This window comes from Callorhinchus milii, unplaced genomic scaffold (genome assembly GCF_018977255.1).
Source record: "Callorhinchus milii isolate IMCB2004 unplaced genomic scaffold, IMCB_Cmil_1.0 Scaffold4, whole genome shotgun sequence".
Lineage (NCBI taxonomy): Eukaryota > Metazoa > Chordata > Chondrichthyes > Chimaeriformes > Callorhinchidae > Callorhinchus > Callorhinchus milii.
Window position 1 is genome coordinate 63,021,291 of NW_024704745.1, and position 26,558 is coordinate 63,047,848.

The window sequence follows — 26,558 nt, forward strand, 5'->3', positions numbered from 1 at the left end:
TTTTTTGTAAAAAAAAATTGATCTTGATTCCAATTAGGTGCTGCTATTAACAGAAGAAATAGAAATTGTGAAATCCGAGAGGGACAGATTATCGGATGCCATGAAAGACCTTATCCAAGGAGCAGAGGGTTACAAGGTACACTATTAATTTATAGAATGTATTATCAGTATGTACTATCATGCTTCAGCCTAGCTCAATGGTGGCATTCTCGCCTCTTGAGTCAGAAGGTTATGGGTTCAAGCCCCATATTGTGACTTGAACTCACCCAGTCTAGGCTGACACTGAAGGTGAATGTAAGCTATTTCTGTGAAAAGTCAGTGAAGTGGTGATCCCTTCTTTATCCAACTGAACCACAAGGTTAAATGGGTTTTAAAATTGATAATGCAATGAAAATCTGGAATGATGACCTGGAAATAATAATAATATTGTACTTAATATAAAATGCTGGTATGTAGGCAAATGTGACAGCCAATCTGGGCCAGCAACGTTCTACAAACTGAGAGTAAAATTGAGAAGGAAAGGAAAAAAAGAAAAATGAGAGTAAAGAAAAGAAAAATTAGTAAATATGGAGTAAAATTAAAGGGAAGACAGGGATGTCGGGAGCTCAGACCAATACATTGGCAACCAATTCATGCACATTGGAGAGTTCGAGGCCTAGAATAATGAATAATAATTCTTGGTTATCCAGTTCAGGAAACTGTCTCAATTACAAAATATGCAATTCATTGATTTAATCAGCATATGAGTAATATCTTACACTTGTGAAAGCACTGGAAACAAATGAGTACTGTACTTTAGCGAATTACAGTTGCCTACAAATTGTGCCTGTTATTTCCTCATCCTGCATCAGGCTGCCGGTTTTCCATTACTGTCTACTATTAGAGAAACCAAACATTGATTTATGTAGATCATACATAACTCATTAAAAAAACTAAGAAAGGAAGTAGTTCTGTTTTAAGTGGCTCATTTTTGAAAACAAATTGGAGATAATGCAATTATATTAAGGTGTCAGCCTAGCTGAGTTGTAGCTCTCTTGCTACTGAGTGAGAAGGTTGTGGGTTCTAGCCAAATGTGGAACTTGGCACTCACAGTCTAGGCTGACACTTCAATACAGGAGCTCAGGAGCCCTGCATTGTTGCAGTCCTTTGCATGAGATGTTAATCGAGATCCACCCGTCTGCCTGTTCAGGTGGATGTTAAAGATCCCATGGCATTCTTCGAAAAGGGAGGGGACTTCAATCCCCCAAATAAAATTGGACACTCACCTCATGGCTATTTGTGAGACATTGCCATGCAAAATATACAGTCACTACACTTTACAATAAATCCTGTGAAGGGCTTTGAGACGTCCTTCTGACATGGGAGGACGTCTCAAAGCATTTGATATGATGGGAAGTTCTCCCACCATATAAAATGAAAGGATTATTTTTATATTTCCATTTTAATAAAAATGTAACTTTTATGTTGATCCTACTATTTTCTCATGATCAACTGCAAATTATTACTTGATAAATTTGCATTGATTATGTCACAAACCTTCAAGGGTATTAACCCACATCAATCCAATGTTCTGGTCATTGATGTCTGACATGATATTGATTGCCAGGAAAAGAATAAAAAAGGGAAGAGTATGCAGTAAATCTATAGCATTTATTGTAATAGATATTGTTTTAGACATAATATATGATACAATGTGTGTGTCAGCTTGATTCAGTGATAGCGCTCTTATCTCTGAGTCAGAAGGTTGTGGGTTCAAGTTTGAAATTAGGACTTGAACTCACATAGTGTAAGCTGACACACAAATATAGTGCTGGGAGTATGTTTCATCGTCGGAGGTGCCATCCTTCAGATGAGATATTAAACTGAGTTTCCGTCTGCCTGTTCAGGTGGATGTTGTAGATCCTATGGCACTATTCAAAAAGAGAAGGCAGTTTCTCCTGGTGTGTGGCCAACAATCCCACAAATAAAATTGATTATTCTTTTCATGGCTGTTTGTGGGACATTGCTGTGCACAATTGGGCTGCCGTGTTTGCCAACAAATACACATTCACGGTCACTCCATTTCAGTAAATCCTGTGAAGTGCTTTGAGACATCCTTCTGACTTGATAAGACACTCTACCAAATGCAAAGATTATTATTCTGCTTGAGAATGATGTTAAGGCATAGTCTCTTCTCATGTTCAAATGGTAATTATAAATCATGAGATGAAAGCTTCTGAGGTTTTATAACTGTCATCATCTCAACCCCGTATTAGATTATTGCTTGTAATCAATCGTGGGGGTCCTTTAATCTCTTTGTAGACCAATGCCCTGAAAGCATCCAATTTGCGCTGTAACTTATAATTAGGCCAATTAAAATTAGTAAGGCAACGCATCTCCTCTCCAGCACAATGTTGGATGATCAACACTTTTTGTAGAAGCAGCTTATTAAGTAGCAAAATTGATTTTTAAAAAAAACTTGAGAAAGGCTGACGTTTATTGAACTGTGATAATTATGTGTGCCTGTCTTTCAAGTTTAACAAAGAAGGATATGCCCTGGGCAAAACCTACGAGGCACTTGTGTGTTGAAACAGCAGATGCTAAAGATCTTGTTCAAAAGAAAAGATTTGAAAGAGTTAATATGAGTCTACAGTATGAGCAGTTAAATTATTATTCAAGATAATTGAATCTTTAACCCAGAGTGATTGACTTCTTTCAGCTGTTCATTGGTCTGTTTATTCCGTCTCCCTGGAAAGTTGGTTGCAGTGATCCCAGTTTCCATCTGAACTGCATTATGACTGAACGTGAACAATTGAAGGTTTTGTGGAGCTATTCTGCTTCCTTAAGAGATTAAGAACATGCACTGCATTGTCATTTGCAGACCAGATTTCTCAGGAATTTGGAGAGCTTCAGTCTACATTCAACAAGATTAAACAAGTGTTAATTCATTCCAATTGTCCCCTCCATTCACGTAAGGCAAAAATCCCGCCAATGCTGGCTGTTTTAACTAAAATATGTTTTTTTTTGTAAAAAATCAGCCAACCTAAATGACAGAAATGCAGACCAAGATTCCTTTTTAAGGTACACTATCTCTAATTTAAAGCCATTTTACTTTGGTTTAGAATCTTTTGCTTGAGTATGATAAACAAGCTGAGCGGCTGGATATGGAAAAGGAGCGAGCAAATTACTGTGAACTTCAAGTGGAGGAGCTTACACGACACATGCAGACAGCTATTCAACAGGTACGAGGATGTTGTCTCACAGGATGTAAGCCTAGATGTTGTCCAGGCTTACAGCAATATTTTCCTTAAGTAAAACATACAGGTATTGAAAGGAATCTTGTCCTATTTTGATGAATCTTGAAATGAAATAAGAATTAATCTTCATAGCTTCTGTACATTTCCAGCATTTTCTGTTTATAAGTCCCATCACTACCATCTGTATTCTAGCAACTTAGTAAAGGTTGTTTTGTGTACAATTAAAAAATGAGCAAATGCAGAGCATTCATTAAGTCGTGAGGTAAAGTGTAATTTTTGATTTATTAAAAAAAGTATGGTGCTTTGGATTACAAGCTGAAAATTTTAACTAGCTCTTCAATGAGAATTTTAGGAACTGTGATACATTTCAGCTGTTTGCTTCATGTTAAGAAAGTTTTCAAGATACCTCAAGGGAAAAGTAAACATTTTCTTACAAAACTCCTATTCAGTCCGCACCAACATCCTTCATTTATTCCGATTCGGAAGCAGAAGGCCACTCAGCTCATTTTATCTGATCCTTCCATCATCTTCCCATTACAGTATCAAGCTATTTGTTGAACTAATCTCACATCCTGATCTCAACCACCTTTTCCTAGCAACCCATTTCAGCTGCCAATTAGCATATGTGTGATGAAATACTTCCTAAAATTGTCATTCACAGCCTATGGTGGATTGTCCCTGTACTTTGGTGTATCTGAAAATACAGTTCTGGGTATTTAAANTTTTTAATATAAATACGTTTAATATTAATTTTAGTGGGTATTCCTCCTGATTCCATCCCACAGTTTCTGAGCAAATTCTTGACTGTCCAGCACCTTGGGACGTCCTCCCAACCATAATAATAATAATAATAAATCTTATGTTTGATATAGTGCTTTTCACATCTTTTAGACATCTCAAAGCGCTTCACAGAATATGCTGTAAAGTGAATTGACCGTATATTTGTGGGTGAAACATGGCAGCCAATTGCGCACAGCAGTGTCCCACAAACAGTCGTGGATTGAAAATGACCAATTTACTATTGTTTTGTTTTGAAGGGATTATTATTAGGCGTGAAAGGCGCTATACAAATGTAATTTGTTGTTGTTGGGTTTAGTTGTCTATCCCTTTGAACATCATATAAAGCTTTTTTATATATACGGTTCAGTTTGAGATGTTTTTGAGGCTGAAGAGCCCCAGAGTGGGAATACTGTGTCACTTCTTTAATCTTGTTCAATATTTTTAATGTGTTCGTTGCAGCAAGACCAGCTGACTTCAGAAAAAGAAGATTTGTTAGCTCGAGTGGAGACTTTACAGTCAAATACCAGGCAGCTTGAAGTGCAAATCTTAGAATCGCATAAAGCCAAGTCAGCTCTAGAAATAGAGCTTGAGGGGGAAAAGCTTCTTAGGGAGCAGAAGACAAAGGTAATGGAAACTGAACATAAATGAGTGCCTTGCAGTTGTTGATGCATTCCATGGAACTTTCTATTATTTTCTTTTAAGATTTACGTTTTATTTAACAAAAAACTGAATGCTGTTCTATTTAGGAGCATCACACGGTGTTGAGAGAAATTGATGAACTTAAAAAGCAACTTCAGAAAGAGAAACAGCAGCTGCAACAAACTGTCCAAGAACTAGAATTTGTGAGAAAGGTAAAAAAAAACCTCGGAATATCTTTAAAAATGCGGTTCAAAAAATTGTCAACCTATAATTCTAATAAGCTGTGTCAGCTCAGTTAATAGCGCTCTTACCCCAGTCAAAAGGTTGTGTGTTCAAGTTCAACATCGAGATTTTGAACTCATACAGCCGAACACTGATCCAGTAGACTGCTGGGGATGTGATACATTGTGGGAGGTTCCATCCTTCAAATGAGACATTAGACAGGGGTCACGTTTGCTTGTTCAGATGGACGTTAAAGATCCCATGTCACTATTTAAAATGAGAAGCGAGTTTTTCCCAGAGTGCTGGTCAACAATCCTCCAGGTGGTCATTCTCTCATTGGCTGTTTGTCACACATTCGTGTGTGCGAATTGGTGCCGCATTTGCCTACAAAATACGCAGTAACTACACTTTACAGTAAACCCTCTGAAACATTTTGAGATATCCTCCCAAAGTGAAAGGTAATACATCAAATGCAAATACTAGGATTATTATTATGTTTGCTATCAGGATTTTGATAGGTTGCGAGGTGGCTCCCAAGGGGCTTTGGCACTAGATTGTTGGAATCAAGTAAATCCTCTGGCAGTCTTGGTAGCCCGGTTCCTGAGCTAGTCAGGTCTGCAGAACATCAGCATTCCTGCTGATGAACAGTCCAGCTAGCCAGGCTCGTCATCAGAAGTCTTGGAGGGGCAGACCAGTCACTGAGGAGAGGGACTCTTCCCACTTTGCTCCCTTTAACTCTGCAAGCCAAAGCCCAAACGGGTAGGCAGTCCTGGTTGGACAAACAGCAGGAAGCATGCCAGATAGTGATTTCAAAGGCAAGCTATGTGGTTAGCTGGTTAGACTCCAGCAGTAGCTCATCATAATCTGAGGTCCCCAAGCCTCAGCTCTTGGCAAACTGTCTTATACTCTCTAGAACTAGGGAAGCAGGGTGTTTTCTTCCAGGGAGAGAGTACACACTCCATTCCAGACACATGGCAATTTCCATACGTAGGTGGCGTATATGTCTGAAATTCTGGCTGGTTTGAATACGCTAAAGGATGGTATGGGTTTCCAGCAGGTGTCAAACCTTCAGATGACACAAAAACAAGCGATCAGAGAGCTGTAGTAGCATCATTTAAACTGAAGGTGGCAATGAGTCATTTAGTGCAGTACAAATATTGTATGGTCTTTGTATAGTTTGGTACAGTTACAATGTTTAACATTAAACATTTCAAAGGGAAAAAAATATTGTTACAAGTAGTGGTGCATTATGTAATAATAAAAGCTTAATAGAAAAAGTCATGTTTTCCAGGCAAATATTATTGTGAACATTTTAGTTGAATATTTGCTGTTGTGATTCTGTACTAGGATGCTCAGCAAAGCACCCTGATGGACATGGAGATTGCAGACTATGAGCGTTTTGTGAAAGAGCTCAACCAAAAAATTAGTGATCGAGACAACCGGATTGTACAGTTTGAAGAAGACATGGCTTTATACAAGCAGAAACAGAAAACACTAGAAGATGAAATAAGTAAGTTAAACAGTTTGAATTCTCTAAATCTATTGCTGGTTTACCCCAGTGGTTTTATGAATAGAGCTGAAAGGTTTTCCAGTTGGGGCATTGGCATGAGCACCCTGGGGTAAGGAAGTGAACATCAGCTGGTTCTGAGGGTATCCAGTGATTGCTGGTGATGCATACCCTTGACTGGACGTTGAGTGAGAACATCATCCGGAGTCGATTGGTCTGCAGTTCAAGTCTCTATAGTTGAATAGCCTGGCAAATATAGAGACTTTGTGAACAAGTCTGGCTGGCGCCTGCAGACCATAGCAAGATTCAGCCCTTTCAGAAAAGGAGGTGAGAATATTGGACAAAATCTAATGCTGATTTAAACTTGACTGTTTCAGAAGCGATTCTAGGACTGCATTCTCCATTCCTACACAAATTCATCCCTATTACTGTCTACGTTCCATAAACGTGTTGAATCTTAGTTTAGAAGCAGTGAAATTGGTTTACTTGGGTTGTTTAGAATTTGAGCTAAAATGTGATATTCATTACTCTATGAGTCACAAATAGCAACTCCTAAAAGTGGATCAGAATGATGTGGCGATTCTACTAACCTGAAGTAGATTACGGGGAGATGGAGTACCTATTGGTTGGTATGATCCTCTTTCAGTTACCAGCCGATCTTGCTATTTGAGGCTTAGAGTGGCTTTTCCATCCAGCACTGTGAATGCCCTTTGGGACATCTCATTATGTGAAAAGCACTCTAAAAATGTAAGTTGTATTGTATTATGGGACATTGTACAAGTGGGCAATACTTTTAGGTATATTTTCAAACAAATTTAAAAATAATATCATAAACACAAATCAACACCACCAGTATAATATAATTGAGATTTAAAGCTTTTTCACACCTTTGAATCTTTGTTTTGGCCTTTGAAGCAAAATAAATTTTTTGATTTTTTAAAATTATCTTTGCTATTGCAGTATCTCTTCAGAAAACCCTGGAGGAGGAAAAAGAGAAAAATACCCGGATGAAACAAATCCTAGTAAAAACTAAAAAGGAGCTTGCTGATTCAAAGAGAGTTGTGAGTAGCTTCAACTGGTCCAGCTTGCCCATAATCACCACAAAAAGCATGTTTTTCACAACATTTATAGACTTGTACCATACACGTCTCTGTACGAATTGCTATATGATGAACCGGTTCACCTTATTCAAGTTTGAGGGAGAAATTAAAATTTACATTAATATAGCGCCTTTCACTTTGAGAGGATGTTTCAAACCCAGTTCACACAGCTACTTATACCAACCTGCCTGCTCCCCTTCGCTTAGCCGTCACTGGTCTGCCCTACCCACCCCACCTTAGTGGTCAGGACTTTGGTCTTTCAGGCCCCATTCTCTGGAACTCCATCCCACAATCCAGTTGCCTTGCCCCTTCCCTCGCCTCTTTCAAGGTCCATCTGAAGACCTTCCTCTTCAACCGCATTTTCAGTCATCTTCTCACCTCTTTATGTGATGTACTTCTTGAAGCCAGGTTTGTATAAAGCCCTGACGCATGGGTTGAAGGTCTCCTTTGTCTTTTGGCTGTAAATTTAATAGGTTTCAACCTAGTTCACCACAGGCATGGACATACAGTACAAAACAGCCTCTAATTCCATCCTCCTATTTAGCAGGATAGTTACCTTAATCATGATGGTCCATCTGCCTGCAGTCTTTGTATACTCACTAGCTTTACATCATTCTGCACTAGAGATTGATCAGGAGAGCGGAAGATTATCCGGAAAACCCTGCTGTAAAACGCATTTTCAAAACATTGGAAACCCATTACAGCTCCGTGGTTGGAGGCCATAAAATCCAACCAGTTTTACAATGGGCATGATTGATTGTCTGCACTTCTGCAGTCATCGAACATAAAGCCACCTGGCTTCCCACACCAAAACATGGCTGACGTCCAATTCACTGCTAATGTCCACAGGATGTGACATCAGCGGCAACTTAATTACCTGGCAGTCAGCCATTTTTTAGCACAGGAGAAGCTGTCCCAACAAGTTAGCTTTCTGCACACACTTTACATTATTTGTTAAGTTACTGGCAGTGTCCACACCCCAATGCTCCATAAGCGAGCTTGAATTATAATGAAGTGCATTATATAATACATATGAATAATCAATGTGGAATTGATTAATTTTCTTATTTAGGAAGCGGACCAATCAGTTCTCCAAGCTTCTATAAAGGGAGAATTGGAAGCAAGTCAGCAGCAAGTGGAAAACTGCAAGGTAATTTAATTTATAATTGAACAAAATGCTTTGAAATGTATCACTTCAAAGCAGCATGTCACAAACAGGTTATGTACCAACTATGCACTGTGATACCATTCCATGAATTCCAGCAAATAGGAATTAACTTGTTTGAGCTGGCTTTTGAAAGATTTGTACAGTGTACAATAATAATAATAATAATAATCCTTGCATTTGATATAGCGCTTTTCACGTCGGGAGGACGTCCCAAAGCGCTTCACAGAACACACTGTAAAGTGAATTGACTGTATATTTGTGGGCGAACGCGGCAGCCAATTGCGCACAGCAATGTCCCACAAACAGTCGTAGATTGAAAATGAACAAGTTATTATTGTTTTTGGTTTTTGGAGGGATTATTATTAGGCTCTGTGTGGAGTAAGGAAACTTGCCCAAGGTTTCGCTCTGCCTGGAATTGAACTCAGGTCTCTCGCTTGCAAAGCGAGTGCTCTAACCACTGAGCTACAGGACTCCACAATGTTAGATTTGTCCAGTTTGTAATGGGTTATTGAACACGTCTTGACACACCATGTATATTTTATGTAAAGTTTGCCTTTAAGTACTTTGGAAAGTGAGACATGGACTGACTACGTTCAATACAAAATATTTCTGGGTGTATAGTGGGTTATGTAAAGAACAAATTTAAGTTTTACAGTGTATTGTCTTGTCATATTTTAACATCTCAAAGTGCTTCAGAGAATTACTGTCAAGTGTAGTCACTCTTGGAGAGTGTGTAGTTCAAAACAACTTTCTTAATCAATCCCAATACTCATGTGGTGATTGCTTATATGTTCCAAGAGTCGCACTAAAGTTGGCAACCATTTTTCACCTGGATCAAACATGACTTAGTGTTGCAAACCTAGCCAGAACTTTATTTTCTTAATAATTGATTTCTACATATGGTCGTGTGTGTTTCAGCTATGTAGTTCTTATAAGCTTGTACTCTGTGCCCTTTAATGTCCAATAAGCTTAGGTTTGAACATTTAAATTGAATTGCTGGCACTGTTCCTTGAATCACATCAGCAAGTCTAGTACTAGTTACCCAGTTTCTTTCTGAAACATATTTCTCAGCCACTGTTCTGTTGCTCTAATTTGGGTTTAAATTAAATTTGGGTTAAAATCTTTATCAGACAGTATGGAATTTTTTTTGAAAGAACCTTTTATGACTTGTGTATAATCAAAGCGAGCTGCATTTCATTTTTAACATTAGAATTCATTTGATGATTAATTAAACCCAAATATCCACTGTTAAATTATTAATCAGATTCTGCTAAATCCCTCTGGGCATCATCAAAAGCACTAAATTTGTTTGTGCAAGTTTACCTGTCGTGGCGCTAGTTCAGTATAAAATACATGTACCATGTGGTGGGTTGAAGTATACAGTGCGATCATCAGATAAAATTTTTGTAATACCTTTGAAAAAAAATCTATTTTGAATGTACTGTATAACATTTGTATTATCGGGAAAACAAAAAACTGTTTGAAATCTTGCACAATACAATCAGTTTTTTTTTAAATGGTTATGTTAATATAGGGCTATAATTTGAGATTTCATCCTTGTTCCTTTCTGCTGTAGATATCCTGAAATTTCTCACCGTCATGGTCCTAGCCTTGAGGGCTTTTTCTAAAAGTTAAGAATTTGGCAAATTGATAGAAGTGTTTAAAATCAAGCTTGATTTGGAAGCCAGTTCTTTTTAAGAGCTGAGAAAAAGTGGCTTCAAAATTAAGGCTAAATTTACGAATTTTCTGAATTTCAGCATGATTTAAATTTTAAAATAATAAATTTAATCTAAACAAGTTTTAAAAATTATTACAATGCAAGTAGCAAGTTAGGTTTATTGAATCTTAAAAAGAAATGTTTGTGTCTGTTTATATATGAGAGAGAGAGAATCTGTAGAAATTAGACTGTGTAACCTTGGTTGGAATTGAACATTCAGACTATTTAATATTGTAGATCCTGGTAGCTGAGCTAACTGCTGAAAAACACCGAATTCAAGAACAGTTTCGGCTGGCAAATGAACAGAACCATCGTACAGTGAGTGCGTTAACACAGAAGACAGCAGCTCTTGAAGAAGAGCGCAATATTGCAAAGGTACAATTTGTGATTGCACCATGAGCAGACTTTCAACTCTGACTTGCTCTAAAGTTAAGATAGATGTAAAAAAGCAACAAATTTAGATTTGTATAGCGCCCTGCCCATTGGGAAGTTCAATTCATCATGTTGAACATCACAAGGTGCTGAACAATCTAGAGTTTGCACCCAAGCTGGGGTGGGAGCCAAGGGGAATGGCACAGGAGAGGATGGAAGATGACCAAAGGCGTGGTGAAAGAGGAATGTTTTGAGGTGGATGAGGGTGATGGACTCAAATTGCAGATATCTTGTGAAGAGAAGATTTGGTTAATCTGTTGAGCAGAGAAAAAACAAACACCTTTGATGCAAACTTCAACAACATTCAGCAGTGGTTTCAGAAATTATTTATCAATGACGTACAAATGCAGTGTCTCTATTGGCCCTGTGGCTCAGATGGGCATGTCTGTACACAAAGCAGATGTTTTTATTAGTCCCAATGCTCCCTGTAGTTTCTAGAATAGTTTGGTTATGACGGAAATCATAAATAGATTAAATGTAATAGCCAATTTCCACTAAAAGAAAATTAGATGAAGGTTTTGTGGAAACCATATATCAGGCAACCCCATTTTTAAGCACCCTATTTTCAAAACAAGTAACCAGAAGGAATTGGTGTAAGCAGTGTTTCATGCACATGCACAGCATGTGGGACATAACAACAACAATTACATTTGTATAGCACCTTTCATGTCAGGAGGACAGTCCAAAGTGCTGATGATGTCAGTAGTGGCCATTTTCCGGGAATGCCATGCTTCCTGCATGCAGAGTGCGCGGGAAGTGATATTGCTGTGGCCATTTTGGCTTTGTGTTTTGCCCACAAAACGTAATCAATTCACTTTACAGTATATCCTGTGAAACGCTTTGACACATCTAGAAGACATGAAAAGGCACTATGTCAAATGTAAGGATTATTATTGTTATTATTGTGCCCCGTTTGTTATAATGCACCGGTTTATGGTTCATTGGGTTAGGGTTTATGGATCCAAACCCCAAATAAGGGGGTTATTCTGTATTACAGACTTGCCTTCAGCTCAAACAAAAATCCATTTGTGTGCATGAGTGAAATTACTGGAGTTGCTGAAACTGTTTCACTGTTAAACTCCTACACAACTTTGTACTTGCACACAACTGAATTCACAATTGTATGTGTGAACATTCATGGAAACCGATGCATCCTGAGACTGAAAAAAATCATTTTTTTAAACAACAACTTATATTATATAGGGCACTTAAGATAATGTCTCATAGCACCAGACAAGGTCTGACGCCGAGCATGGGGAGTGCGGAGGTGGTTACAGGCACATATGAAGAGGTATGTTTTAAGGCAGAACTTAAAAATAGAGAGGGGCTGAGCAGAGGGGTAGAGGGAGAGATTCCAGAGGTTAAGGCTGTAGAATCTGAAGCCACCACTGATGGTTCATTCTGAAAGTGCTCTGAGACTCAAACCTCAAACCTCCACCTTCTGCTGCTGTTTCACAGTCATGCTCAGTATATTGTAACCTTGTGCAAATATGTGCAACCAATAAATGAAACTACATTGCAACTCCGTTTACTGCATATTGACCAAAATTGATATAATTGGTGTAACTTTTGAGAGATTATTTATAGTTATTATTAAGGATTAATAGTAACACAGTAACTTTTCCAAACAGTGTACAATTTGTCATTTAGCCTATGTATCCTATTTCCCATAAGATTCCTTCTATGTATCTGTCACTAAATCTAATATTCTTCAACATAGCAAACATATATTGTAATATTTTTCAGCAAAATCTTCTTTTGTGTTCATGCTGTCTGAATAATACCACAGACTAGATTCACAATATTGCAAGTCCAAATCCTTGCTGTCAGTGTGGTTGTTAAAAAGAAAATAGTCATCAACTTCAAACAAAATACATCACTACCACATAGCACATCAATTAGCATTCCTGTCACATTATCACCACCTAGAACATGGCAAGCGCTATGCACACAAATTGGCAGGATAGAAAATAGCTGTCAAATTGTAAAAATATTCACTTAAATTCTACCATAGAGCCTCCTGTGGAAATTAAAGTGCTCAGGGGCATATTTTGATGACATAAAACATCATCCTCACCTTATAGTATATAAATCATCTAAGCCATAAGCATGTTTGTTTAAATGTTGATTGCATTTTGTCAATGGAAACTCCTATTGAAATAAGTTTATTGGTATTGCAGGCCGAGCAGACTGCAATTGGAGCCGAATTTGAAAGTTACAAAGTCCGTGTTCACAATGTACTAAAGCAGCAGAAAAACCGGTCAGCTGCCCAAAGTGAGACAGAGTTAACCAAGCAAGAAAGGCAAGTTATTGGATCCTAAAAAAAGCTTGTATTACTGATGAGTGGATTTATAACATGAAAAAATGCTGTTTCTATTTGTGATCACTGCCTCCTTTGACCACAAGGAAAGTGTGATCTAAGCTGTGAACTTTGCCTACTGACCTGTGATGACCTGACTGATGTGCTTCTGCGACCCAATATCACACTCACTTCCTTTTGTTCTTTTAGGTTCTTTTTGATTCAGATTGTTGGGCCAAATCTGCTACTGCAAAACCCTGCTACGGGGTCATAAAACCTACATTGAGATATTTGAATAACAATCCAGGCTGATTATGTTCATTTTCCTAATTAGCTTTTCCCTATGTTTTACATGAATGACAAAACTGCTTCTTTGGGGCAGTTGTAATTGAGTTCTAGGTTCAAATCCAATGTAATCAAGTAGGATGACTGACTCCTTTGTCCGAAATCTGCTGAATGTCATAAACCCAAGTACCAAATCTTTGGATCAATGTAATATAACTGCATATTGAAAGTGGCTTGCCCCATGCCTGACCCAGAGTATAGTTACAGTTGTTATCATCGGTAACCTTGATGAGTGACTGGGAGAAAGACAGAATCCAGTAAATTTAAGTGGATGTGTATTTTCCTCTTTGTAGAGAGCACCTAGAAAAGGTAATTGATCAGCTGAAGGCCAAGTTACAAGAGTTTCAGTGTAATCTACAGGCCAATGTAGCTGAATTGCAGGCATTACAGTCAGAACATGACACACTGTTGGAGCGACACAACAGGATCCTGCAGGAGACTGTGTCGAAGGAGGCAGAACTTCGAGAAAAGTATGTGTTTTCGTTTGATTATTTAAGCTCTTCACACTAACATGCAAACTTGTCAGTTACTAAATAGTTATAAATATTATAGTTCCCCACAAAACTTAGATAACTATTTTGTACCAGTTTGTGTAACTATAGAATTATATTGAAATCTCCAGCATAGAAATGGGCTATTCAACCCATGCCCACTTTTGAGCATAAACCCTGGCATGGACTAGTTGATCTGTTTCTGTTCAGTCATGTTTTATGAAAGGCTATAAATTACATAAAGTGGTACAAAATAGGTATTTTTTTCCATATAGTTCTAATTTGCGGTATCTCTTTATGGGATTCCTTAATAAGGAATCTATAATTTAAATGGGATACCTTCATGTAACTTGTAGTAGGTTTTGGTGTAATAATAATAATAATCCTTGCATATGATATGGCACCTTTTGAAATGTCAAGCTTTTCAAAGTGCTTTACGGGATATACTGTAAATGTATTAACTCACAGATTACACAATTAATCCACGGTAACTAAGGTCCTTATGTCTGTTTGGCGTGAAGTGTTGAGGTGATTTGCAGCTTCCCAACTGAACCCTTTTTTAACCCCTTTGGAAATTGTGTGCTGGAAAGTGTGTGTAATTGTGGACACCGAGTGAGAACAGTTGGTTCACTAGCCGCATGCCCTTTACCAGTCGATTAGCCTGCTAGCACTCACTGTCAAGGCTCAGAATAATAGTCCATCTGGTGCCTATGGAAAGAAAAAATAATCAAACTCCTTCAGAAAAGGAGGGATGGTTGACGGATAAAAATTGTCAGGAGTAAAAAATAACTAATTGCATCTGTTGCACTAATCCTATAAACTTGTTTTTTAAATTAATAGATTTTACAGCATGATGTGTATGAATTCACTCTTTCACCTTGAGGACTAATTGCTCTTGTTCTAGAAGTTCAGTGAGATGGAGCAAAGACTAAAAGCAGTCAACTGTCTGTCGAATACAAATTGTGTAAAGTAATTTCTTACGATTATTGATTAATTGAACCTGAAGTTACTGTTTCTTAAGTGCTGTACAGCAAGGATTTTTTTCTCACTGAGTTTAGATTTATTTTCAGTGTTAAGAGCCAATACTCAAAATGTAGTAATGCATCTATTTTTAGAAACATTGAAAAGGGTAATTTTCTGCTTGTCAGTAAATTTGCAGTTTTACAATGTGGAAGGAAGCCATTCACTCTGACTCTTTCAAAGAGACATCCATTTTCTTCCACTCCCGTGCCCTTTCCCCATTCACTTTCATCACCGAGCTTAAGAGTATCCAAATCAGACTGAGAGTTACATATGTGTATATCACCTACACTTGAAACTTTCTTTGGAATTGTCTGTGCATACTCTCTCTGGAGGGACGAACCCTTCTTACCTACTTCCGAGGGATATTAGGCACTGGTTGGCAAGAGTGAAGGCTTGGGGGGCCAAATTGTATATTGAATACCACGATAGCTTGCCATTGAAAGTACTGTCTTGCAAGCTTCCCACTACTGGTCTAGCTAGGACCACCCCACCAATTAGGATGTTAGCTTGCAAGGTTAACAGGAGCTGAGTGGGAAGAGTCCCTGCCCCCAGTGACTGGTCAGCCCTTCCATATCCTCCTGATGAGCCAGCCTGACTTGTCTGGCTTCAGTAGGGCTCTGGAGTATTGCGGACCCGCATAACTCAGGAACCTGACTATTGAGACCATCACAAAGGGTGACTATATCCAACATTACTTTGCTAAGCATGTCACCTTGGAGTTACGTCAACTCTAAGGAGTTCCTGCTTACCTCCCCTCACACCTCGTCATCCACCAAGCAACCCTACAGCTTAGTAGTTAGAGCACTTGCCTTGCAAGCAAGACACCTGGGTTCAATTCCAGGCAGGGCGAAACCTTGGGCAAGTTTCCTTGCTCCACACGCCTAATAATACTCCCTCCAAAACAAAAAAAAATTGGTCATTTTCAATCCACGACTGTTTGTGGGACACTGCTGTGCGCAATTGGCTGCCGCGTTTTGCCCACAAATATACAGTTAAATCACTTTACAGCATATTCTGTGAAGCGCTTTGAGACGTCTAGAAGACGTGAAAAGCGCTATATCAAACGCAAGGTTTAATATTATTATTAAGCAGGATAGTCTCATTACCAAAGGTTGTAGAGGAGCTCTCCTGATCCACCGATCCTCCTAGTCCTGTACATGATAAGGGATCTTGAAAGAGGTATGAAACTATATGATGATGATTATAGTTACATTTTGTACTGATCACTTACATTTAAAACTAAATTTCAAAGAACTTAATGGAGGACAATTGTGTTTTTTTTTAAATAATCATTTACAGGCTTTGCTGTGTGCAATCTGAAAATATGGTGCTAAAATCAGAGTACACTCAGGCTGTGAGTCAGCTGACTGCCCAGAACGATGCAGCACATCAAAGCTTCCGAGAGCAGGTTCGGCGACTGCAAGAGGAACACAGAAAGACGGTCGAAACCTTACAAAAGCAGTTGTCCAAGATGGAGGCACAACTGTTCCAACTCCAGAGTGAAAGCACTTTAGCAAGTGAGTCAGGATGTCTCTGCCCAATGACAGATTGCACTAATTTTGTGGCAATGTATTTGTGGTTGAAAGTAAACTACCTGTGCATGGAAATCTCCCTTTGTCTAGAATGAAATGTACACCCTTTCCCTCACCATCTCGAGCCATACTATTGCACTTTGAGGCAACCAATATTACGTCCCACTGAGTAACCCGGTGTTTAATTTAAGAGAACTATCTTGTTAATCTAAAGAGGCTTGTTGGAACAGGAAATATTGTCCAATGTTTTATTTAAAAGGAAATGTTGATATAAAGGCATTTTTATTGCATGTATCACTGATTCAATGATTACAGCACAGAAACGCTATTCAGCCCTTCAACTCTTTATTGGTATTTTTTCTCCACATGAGTTACTAATCTAATCACACTCTCTTATTTAACTCTTATACCCTTTAAACATTTAATTTTAAACTTAAATATAAAATTTCTCTTTTTCAAAAATTATCTAATTTCCTCTTAAAGGCATTTATTGTTGAACAATAGGCAATTGTAGAAATAAATGCCATTTATTTTTGTGACCAACTAAAACATTTACTGAAGCATTAGTTCAAACCAATCCCTGAAGCAGTCTTAACTACATACTTCACATTGGGAATGAATGAGGTCCAGAAGGGCAGAAAATAATCATCTGTGTAATTTTGAGTGCAGTTTCACTTTGCTTTCATCCTAATTTCTATTGGTCTGATTTGCTTCAATTTTCAGATAGTCAGATTTTTAATGAAATTTGAGAAAATGTTCAAACCAAAGAAATTGATTATTTATTGGCTTATTCACCATTTTTATGTCTTTCTCTGGTGAAGGCACTCTCTAATGTTGAAGATATAGTTCCATATGAGCACTCTGTTACCTGGGCCATAGAGACCAAACAGCAATAGTCATTAGGACAATTGATCATGGGAAATCTTCACAGACAAATCCAATCCTTTCCTTATCCAGTATCTGCATGTGCGTTTTTCAGAGATCTCTGGATTCGGAGAGGAACTTTGATGCATTCAAATCAGATACATGGTTACTATCTAATTTATTATAGGTGACTTTACCAACTGAGCTGTAGGAGTGAAGATGAATGTTTTAAGTAAAACAGTTATGGTGTATACAAACTTAGTTTTTCTTGCACAGATTGTTTGTTCACATTTACAATGTTCTTAATGAAATGATTGCAAGGTGTAAACTGTTCTATTTAATTAACTTTTTTGCCTTTCACTTATTTCCCCTCTTTGTTTCAATTCATATTCCCCTGCTAACCTACATATTTCAACAAGCTGCTTGGTTGCTTTCACTCTGCTTACATAAGCCCTCTGAACATGAATCATTCATGGCTCCTGGTTTCTTGAACATTATTTATGGTCTTTAGATCTTTCGCTACAAATTTACTACNAAAAAAACTAGCCTCTGATTCACCATTCAAAACAACTATTTCATTTAATTCTTAGTAAGAACCTTCCCATTATAAATATAGTATTCCTAAAAATTAAATAGTAGCTGAATAATGTATATCGTCACTCATCAATTCTTTGTTTTTATTTAAAGAGCAGTTTCTTCTGTATTGACTTGGATTTTGTTATGAAATTCCAATGTTTCAAAAAAGCCAGTTCCCCCTCATGAAGCAAGATAACATTTGTAATAACTGCAGATATGCGAAATTGGGCAAAATACAGTATGTTCTAAATAATTTGAATAACTTACACATTGATTGCTTTAGTCTCGTTCCAGCACCCACTGTTTGTATGACCCTGACACCCACACACTTGCCCGGCTTCACTGACTCCCCATCCCCCAAAAGATAGAGTTCAAATTCCTCGCCTTCAAAGCCCTCCACGGCCTTGTTCCTTCCTACCTCTATGACGTGCTAACACCATATTGACCTGTTCGGTCCCTCCGCTCAGCGGGCTCAGCCTGCTCCATGTACCTTGCCCACCCCACCATCGGCGGTTGGACCTTCGACCTTTCTGTCCAATCCTTTGAAACTCCATCCCTCAGTCCCTTTGCCTTGCTCCCTCCCTTGCTTCCTTCAAGGCACATCTCAAGACCCTCCTCTTTGACTATGCCTTTGATCACCCTACACCCTTCCTGATCCCAACACCCTGCTCGGGTCCAAATCCCGGACTATCCAGCACCTTGAGACGTCATCCCGACGTGAAAGTGCTATACGAATGTAATTTGTTGTTCTGATTCTGTTTTCTCTTTTTTTCCTTATTTAAGGTCCTTCACCACCTCAGCCATCAGGGAAGCCTTTGCGAGAACGGAGAAACGGGGACATACCTGTGTTGGATATTAATACCATTGACCGAGAGGAAGGGGAAGGAATGGAAATGATTGAAACCGAGTCAGTGTCTTCCTCCAGCACACAAATTGGTTCTCTTGAGCAACTGCTCAATTCTCCTGAGGTTAAGTTAGGTTGGTCAAAACTTCTGAATTTAAAATGGTCCCATGGTGGTATTTTTTTTGCCTTTATCTGATTACCAACAGTGTTGATATACTTTCGCATCTGATAAAAATGTTTACAAAAATTTTCAGGGTCATAAACCCATAATTATCCTGCTCTCTATAGTTTACTTTGTGACTATCTAATGTATAATTGAAGCCAAGGGAAAACTATTTCACCATCTGCAATGTATCAAGCTAATCACTGAATGTGTCCTCTACTGAGACTGAGAAGAAGCCTCATCGCATACTAATTTATAGTTAAATAAATCTTTGAGAAGTTTTTCATATTTGTGGAAGTTTTTGTAAAACTAATTTATGCAGTTTGCAGCACTTGCTTATCAGTAATACTACCTTCTGCACATTGAGATTTTAATTGGTCCACACTCGATAAATTCTAAATCTTGCTTAAACCAGTGGATAGTCGGTTGGTGGGCAGCAGCAAGTGGGAGAGAAGGGAGTTTCATCCGATTGGTCATTCACTTCATGTTTGTGGGGCAATGCTGTTTAAAAAAATTGGTGTTTGCCCACAAAATATACAGTAACTCCACTTTATAGTATATCCTGTGAAGCGCTTTGGGACGTCATCCTGATTTGTCTAGCAAATGTAAGAATTATTATTAAGTGTAGACTTATGAATTCCCTGCAGGGAAGTGGGTATTAGGTACAATCACCCTGGACCTTCTTCCAATGTGTCCTAGACGACAAAAACAACAACAACTTGCATTTATATAGTGCCCTCCACGCCGGACGGTGTCTCAGAGCGCTTAATGGCCGAGCCAATGGGAGGGGGAAGGTGACCGTAGGTAGACATCTGGAAACAGGTCAGCTACCTGCTCTCAACCAGAGAGAATATGAAATGACCAACTGCAAAGTTACTTTCCACTTCTTAATTTGAAATGCTTTCTTATTTTTTTTAAAAAAGTTGCAACAAATGTAATAACCGTAAACAAAATAATGCTGATCTTTATTCTGTGTCTGTTACACTCATTTTTAGATGCTCCCCAATGGCAGCCTGAGCCATCCAAAGATGAAATGGTACAAAAGTTAAACACGGCTACAAAGAGCATTGACCACTTAAATGGGCTTCTCCGTGAGACTGAAGCCACCAATGCCATCCTTATTGAACAAATCACGGTGAGTACAAACAGTTCTGCGTAGTAGTAAAAGAACCACTAAAATGTGAAAACATTGCTTGTGAAATGTACTCATAACAATCAACCGTAATTCTGTTAATTCCTTAATAAAATATTATGCCAGTGTCATCAAAATTTAGTATAGCCACTTTTTAAATGCTTTGGGATGCTTTCATGTTATGTACTTCTCTATAAATTTAAATATTTATTCCAAATCATCCCTTTTTCAAAATGAGCTATTAAATCTGAGCTCCTGTAGAAACCTAGCACATGAGGTCATTTGTTCCATCCTATCTGTGACACTGCTACTTGGTCTCCTGAATCACCCCATTTGTTTATTAATCCCACTGTATAGCCCTTTGTCCATATACCTAGTTGTTTTTATTGCCAGCTGTTTATCTGCCTTGGGATTCAAATGACTGTGCATTGAACTTTTGTAATAACGGCAAGAACTCTTGCCGTTATTACAAAAAAGCATTGGGAATATCTCCTGATTGTTATGGCTAATATCTCTCCTTCATTTAATTACTTCTGTGCCTCCCCCCAACCCCCCTTTCCCACATAAGATTAATTGCTTACTTATCTCAGTTGTTGGCCGATGCACAAATTAGTGACTGAATTCAGAAACATAGAAACAGGCGTATAGGCCATTCAGTCCCTCGAGCCTGTTCCGCCATTTTCTAAGATCATGGCTGATCTGTACCTCAAGTCCAATTACCTGCCCTTGCCCTGTATTCCTTAATACCCTGACCTAACAAATATCTTATCTACTTCTGTCTTGAAGATGTGAATAGATCCAGCATCCACAGCTTTTTGGAGGGAGAATTCCAGAATTTCCTTACATAACAGCCATTGTTTTGTTTCAAATTGCTTATTTTATCACGATTATTGCGTCCAGACTAGCCTGCACCAACTCTCTGCACACGGCACTTCCCAACTCTTCCCTTCACAAGCTGCAGAACATCCAGAACTCTGTAGCTCATGTCCTCTCCCGCACTAAGCTCCGTGAATCTATCCCGCCTTACTGGCTCCCCATCCCCATAGGATCAAGATCCTCGTCCTCACTTTTAAATTCCTTCATGGCCTTGCCCTACCTGTAACCTTCTAAAACTCTACCAACTCTTGTCTCCTTCGAGGTCCATCTCAAGACCTTTCTCTTTTACTGTGCCTTTGATTAGCTGTTCCTTCCCCGCTCTGGAATCTAAGTCCCAGCTCAGGTGCAAACCCTCGACTGTCCAGTGCCTTGGAGTGTCCTCCCTCGGTGAAGGACACAATATAAATGTAATTTATTGTTGTTTATATGAAATGTCCTATACAAATATTCAAGTTGTTATAAGGAAAATGCAAATGAATGGATCAGGTTTTAGACTAAGTACTAAGATGTTGATTCGGTTTGTCAGTTGGTATTGAAATGGTATTGAAATTTACAGTAATCATCATGTGAGTGAAGCTCTTCTTGTTCCAGTCACTGGAAACCAAATGTATGAAATAGAATTTAAGAAACTTACAATTGGAGCTCCCTCTGCTGTTTGGCAGTTATTGAAAACCAGTCTGATATGTGTTTGGGATGTTTTTACAATCACNTTTTTTTAATGAATTAACTTTAGATTCCAGTTAAAAACTTTTTGAACCTGTTTAATGCTTTGCTAATTATCATAGAATCATAGAATCGTACAGCACAAAAAGAGGCCATTCGGCCCATCGAGTCTGTGCCGGCTCTTTGAGAAGAGCAATGTAATGTCAATCCCACTCCCCAGCCCTTTCCCCATAACCCAGCAAACCCGTCCTCCTCAAATACCCATCCATCGCGTTTTTAAAAGTAGTTACCGAATCGCCCTCCACCACCCTTTCAGGCAATGCGTTCCAGATTCGAACAACGCGCTACGTGAAAAAAATTCTTCTCACTTCCACTCTGCTTCTTTTAGATACTATTTTGAATCTGTGATCTCAAGTCACCGACACACCCACCACTGGAAACAGTTTTTCCCTTTCTAACCTATTAAATCCCCTCATGATTTTGAAGACCTCTATTAGGTCTCCTCGTAACCTTCTCTGCTCCAATGAGAATAATCCTAACCTCTCTAGCCTTTCCTCATAATCAAGGTCCCTCATTCCTGGTACCATTCTTGTAAATCTTCTCTGCACTCTTTTCAATGCCTTAACATCCTTCCTATAGTGTGGTGCCCAGAACTGGGCGCAGTATTCTAACTCAGGCCTAACCAGTGTTTTATATAGGTTAATCATAACCTCCTGACTCTTGTACTCTGTGCCCCTATTTATAAAGCCTAGTATCCCATATGCCCGTTTTACAGCTTTATCTACCTGTCCTGCCACCTTCAAGGATTAATTTACCTGAACCCCCAGGTGTCTCTGTTCTTTCACCCCTCCCTAAAATTGTATTACCAGCCTGTATTGCCTCCCCTCATTCTTTCTACCAAAATGCATTACCTCGCATTTCTCCACATTGAAATTCATCTGCCATGTGTCTGCCCATTTAACATTCTGTCTATGTCTTCCTGCAGTTGGCTACTATCCTTCTCACTGTCTACTACTCTACCTAACTTTGTGTCATCCGCAAACTTGGAAATGGTGCTTGCTATACCCAAGTCCAGATCATTTATGTATATTAAGAAGAGCAGTGGTCCTAATACCGATCCCTGGGGGACGCCACTGTACACTTCCCTCCAGTCAGAAAAGCAGCCGTTCACCACAATCTGCTTTCTGTCTTCCAACCAGTTCTGGATCCATGCTGCCACTGTCCCTTTTATACCATGGTCTTCTATCTTTCTTACAAGTCTTTCATGTGGCACTTTGTCAAATGCCTTTTGAAAGTCCATATAAACTATTATCAAGTGGTTACGGACAGGAGTACCCAAGTGACGTGTATATTTAGTACTGAATGCAAGGATGAAGTTGCTTGTTCTAGATTTTGCTTTGTAAAATGTGACAAATGAAGACAGAACATTTTAATTGTGTTTAGACATTATGTTATCAAAAGCTTGCACTACAGCAATTTTAGTTTTTTTTATATCCCCAAAAAATAAACTGTTCCTTTAAAATGACTTTTGTCAAACTCCTTTGCTGCAGTTTTTTAGTTACTTTAAGTTGTTTTATTTGGGATTGTGCTAGTATAGAAAAGACTGCTTGAATCCTGTAACCCCATACATGCAATGAGCTTTCTTTTCTGTAGCAAAAATTATCAAAGGTTATAACCCAATTTTCTCCAATTGAGCCTCCCATTCTGTGTTCTCTAGCATTCATGTTCATGTGTTCCTTCCAATAGCTCTTGAAAAATGAAGTGAGGAGGCTAGAAAGGAACCAGGAACGTGAGAAGTCTGTTGCAAACCTGGAGTACTTGAAGAATGTTCTGCTGAAGTTCATATTCCTAAATGCAGGGAGCGAGAGACAGAACCTGCTCCCAGTCATTGATACAATGCTGCAACTCAGCCCGGAAGAGAGGTCCAAGCTTGCGGTCATAGCTCAAGGTAAGTTGAATGAAATCAAGAAAATTCAACCTTGAAATAAACATGTTGAATGATGATATCGGTACACATTAAGTTGACCATTCAACATAAGGCTATACTTTACCACAACACACTAATGAACCAAAAAGTCCTGTGCTACAGAATGGCAAGAAGCAGTTTCTCACACGATGTTCTCGATAATTTTACAAGATGAGCAGTACCAGATTCACCCTTAGTCAATTAGATGCACAATGAATCTAGGGGAAAACTTATGAAGTGGATAAAATTTCTAGAGGGAGTACTTTCTTTTGAACTATGTCACTAGGTACAGAGGGGTAAAAGTGTACTTTCCTTGCAGTGAGGAAGCCATTCTTTTTCGCACTTGATCATCCCTGAGTGACTACATTGAGTTTAACATAGGGAGGGGAGAGAATCATGGAAACAGGAGATGTTCTAGATACTCTAGAAAAGCAAGGATTCCTTGACCTATGAAAACTATGCTTTCAGAAATGTACTCTTTCCTTATTTTGAAGTGAAATACTTACACAAATAAGCAAAATTACATTTGTATGATGTCTTTCATGTTGGGAGGATGTCTTAAGGCGCTGGACAATCAGTATTTTTTGGACCCGAGCTGGGGGTCATGATCGGGGAGGGTGGAGGGCAGGGGGGGAAGGAGGGTGACTGAAGGCACGGTCAAAGAGGAAGGTCTTGAGACGGGTTTTGGAGGAGGCAAGGGAGGGGGTGAGGCGGAGGGACTGCGGGATGGAGTTTCAGGAGGTGGGGGCAGACTGACTGAAGGCCCGCCTGCCAATGGAGGGACAGGGGATGTGAAGCAGGCCAGAGCACGATGAGTGGAGGGAGAGGGAGAAAGGCCATGGAGGACTTAGCTTTATCTAAACTTCTTCCCTTTCAAGCTGATGAATAGAAAGTTATGCTTGAAGACTGAGTTGAGGAAGGGCAAGAGGAGGCTCATGTGGAGCATAAACACCAGCATAGACCAGTTGGGCCAAATGGCCTGTTTCTATGCTGTATATTCTAATGTATTCTAATGTAATGACACCATTTTTGATTTTCTAGGAGAAGAAGAGAACACTTCAAGGTCCTCTGGCTGGGCATCATATCTTCACAGTTGGTCAGGACTGAGATAAAGATGGATGGGATAAGAATTTAACATTCCAGCTTTTTCAGAAAAAAAACACCAATCTCTCTTATGTAGGTGATGATGGAGTGGTCATTACATCAACTTCTCAGAAGGCTGCGGATTTGGCTTGTAATTAGCCTCAATCTGTAATGCATTCATAAAAGAGTCATTTTTGACACTTCTAAATCTGATTTTTGTATCACAATAGTGACTTAGCAAACATTTGTAGCTGAAAAATAACATTTTTTCAGGTATTTTCACAGAAAAGGAATTGGTCTTGAGCAGGTTTTGTTTAAATTAGATTAATGGCCCAGTTTATCTACTCAAATGGATGAAAGCCATATCAGAATTAGCATGACACTTGCATGATAAACCCATATACTTATGATTGTAATTATGAAAAGGGGATATTGAAGTTTATCGTTATCTGATGCAATTTGGTCTTGTGGCAATGGGTCTCTATCTGTAAATGAGAATTATTCAATGAATGTTACGATCAACCTGTTGGACTAAAATAGTTAATGTCTTCAAAATGTGAAAGGAATGTAAGATTTTTTTTCTTCAGTTAAAGTTTGATCCTATTTGTCACATCTGTTGTCCATTAGCACTGAGCATCCAGACTTGAGAAACTGTTGAGTTCTTGCACATAAAATTAGTGTTGCAAGTCTACCCAAGTTGCATGTCAGGTGACAGTGGAGTCCTCATAAATTTAAGCATGATCTTAACAAACAAATTCCAATGTATTCATCACTGTCATAATATGTCACTGTATAAGCATAAGGCTATCAGCTACATAACCATTAGGATTCAGTGGTTTGTTATGGTTTCCTATGACTTTAATGTGGGTAAATCAATTATCTAAATTAATTACACCCTTGTATGGTACCAAAAATGTAAACAACATGTGAAGAAAACGAAAGTACTGAAGGGATTTGTGGCATGATTCCCATACATTGAAGATGGATACTATCAAGCCATTAAAGCAAGATCAAAGCTGAATACACACATTTAGAACAAGAATATTTTATTTTTTTAATATTAATACAAATTAAGTCAATATATTTGTTTCTTAGCAAAGGATGTTAAATAACTTAAAATATATGTAATGAGGTACTTTAACATCTTATATTTTCTGACAATGTCCCCCCCAAACTGTACATTTGTATTTCAGTATGCAGATTTTTTCCCTGTATTTCTGTGTGGTGTATGTGATCGTGTGTTTGTGTGCAGATGCAATTTCCTGTCTCCCCAAAGTTATTTTTCTCCCCTTTTCCTGTTGGACCACATATTGAATGGCAGAGGACAGGTAAACAAGCTGCTGTCTGGTCTCTTTCAGCCACTGAACTGTATAAATGTGTGTTTGAGAAACCAGCTACTGATCCCTCTCACAGTTTTTTTTTAAAAAAAGGACACATTTGTGACTGACTTCTGTCTTTTTGCACTATAGTTACATACAAACACAAACTGCCCACTCGCTATGATGAACCATTCACCGTAACTCAAAAGTGAAATGGAGAGGCAAGCCTCATTTGTGGATATGCTGTGCGCAATTGGCTGCCGCGTTCGCCCACAAATATAGTCAATTCACTTTACAGTGTGTTCTGTGAAGCGCTTTGGGACGTCCTCCCGACGTGAAAAGCGCTATATCAAATGCAAGGATTATTATCATTATATTCTACATCATAGAATGGTGAAGGATGGATTCCACGTTTGTGGCTCCTCTTGATATTTTTCAGGGCCTGTAAGTTAACTTAAAACTCAAGTTTACATATTTGCACAAATTGTTTCAAAACCAATGTGCATTTGCAAATGTAGTTAAGGAATTATATAACTTCAGCCTTTAACTTTTGAGTATAGCTACTTTAGTTTAATAGAGCG

General features: G+C 38.6%; 1 protein-coding gene across 1 annotated transcript in view; it reads left to right on the forward strand.

Annotated features, from left to right (window-relative positions):
• Positions 1–26,268, forward strand: part of LOC103185755 (GRIP and coiled-coil domain-containing protein 2) — a 41,125-nt gene extending 14,857 nt beyond the window's left edge. The window contains 15 exon segments of the mRNA XM_007904413.2: positions 38–136; positions 3,102–3,221; positions 4,476–4,640; positions 4,763–4,867; positions 6,225–6,387; positions 7,345–7,445; positions 8,557–8,634; positions 10,607–10,744; positions 12,982–13,103; positions 13,739–13,915; positions 16,259–16,476; positions 18,715–18,909; positions 19,934–20,073; positions 23,356–23,557; positions 24,617–26,268. Coding sequence (XP_007902604.2) covers positions 38–136; positions 3,102–3,221; positions 4,476–4,640; positions 4,763–4,867; positions 6,225–6,387; positions 7,345–7,445; positions 8,557–8,634; positions 10,607–10,744; positions 12,982–13,103; positions 13,739–13,915; positions 16,259–16,476; positions 18,715–18,909; positions 19,934–20,073; positions 23,356–23,557; positions 24,617–24,687 — 2,094 coding nt within the window. The 3' untranslated portion in view covers positions 24,688–26,268.
• The last annotated feature ends 290 nt before the right edge of the window (positions 26,269–26,558 follow it).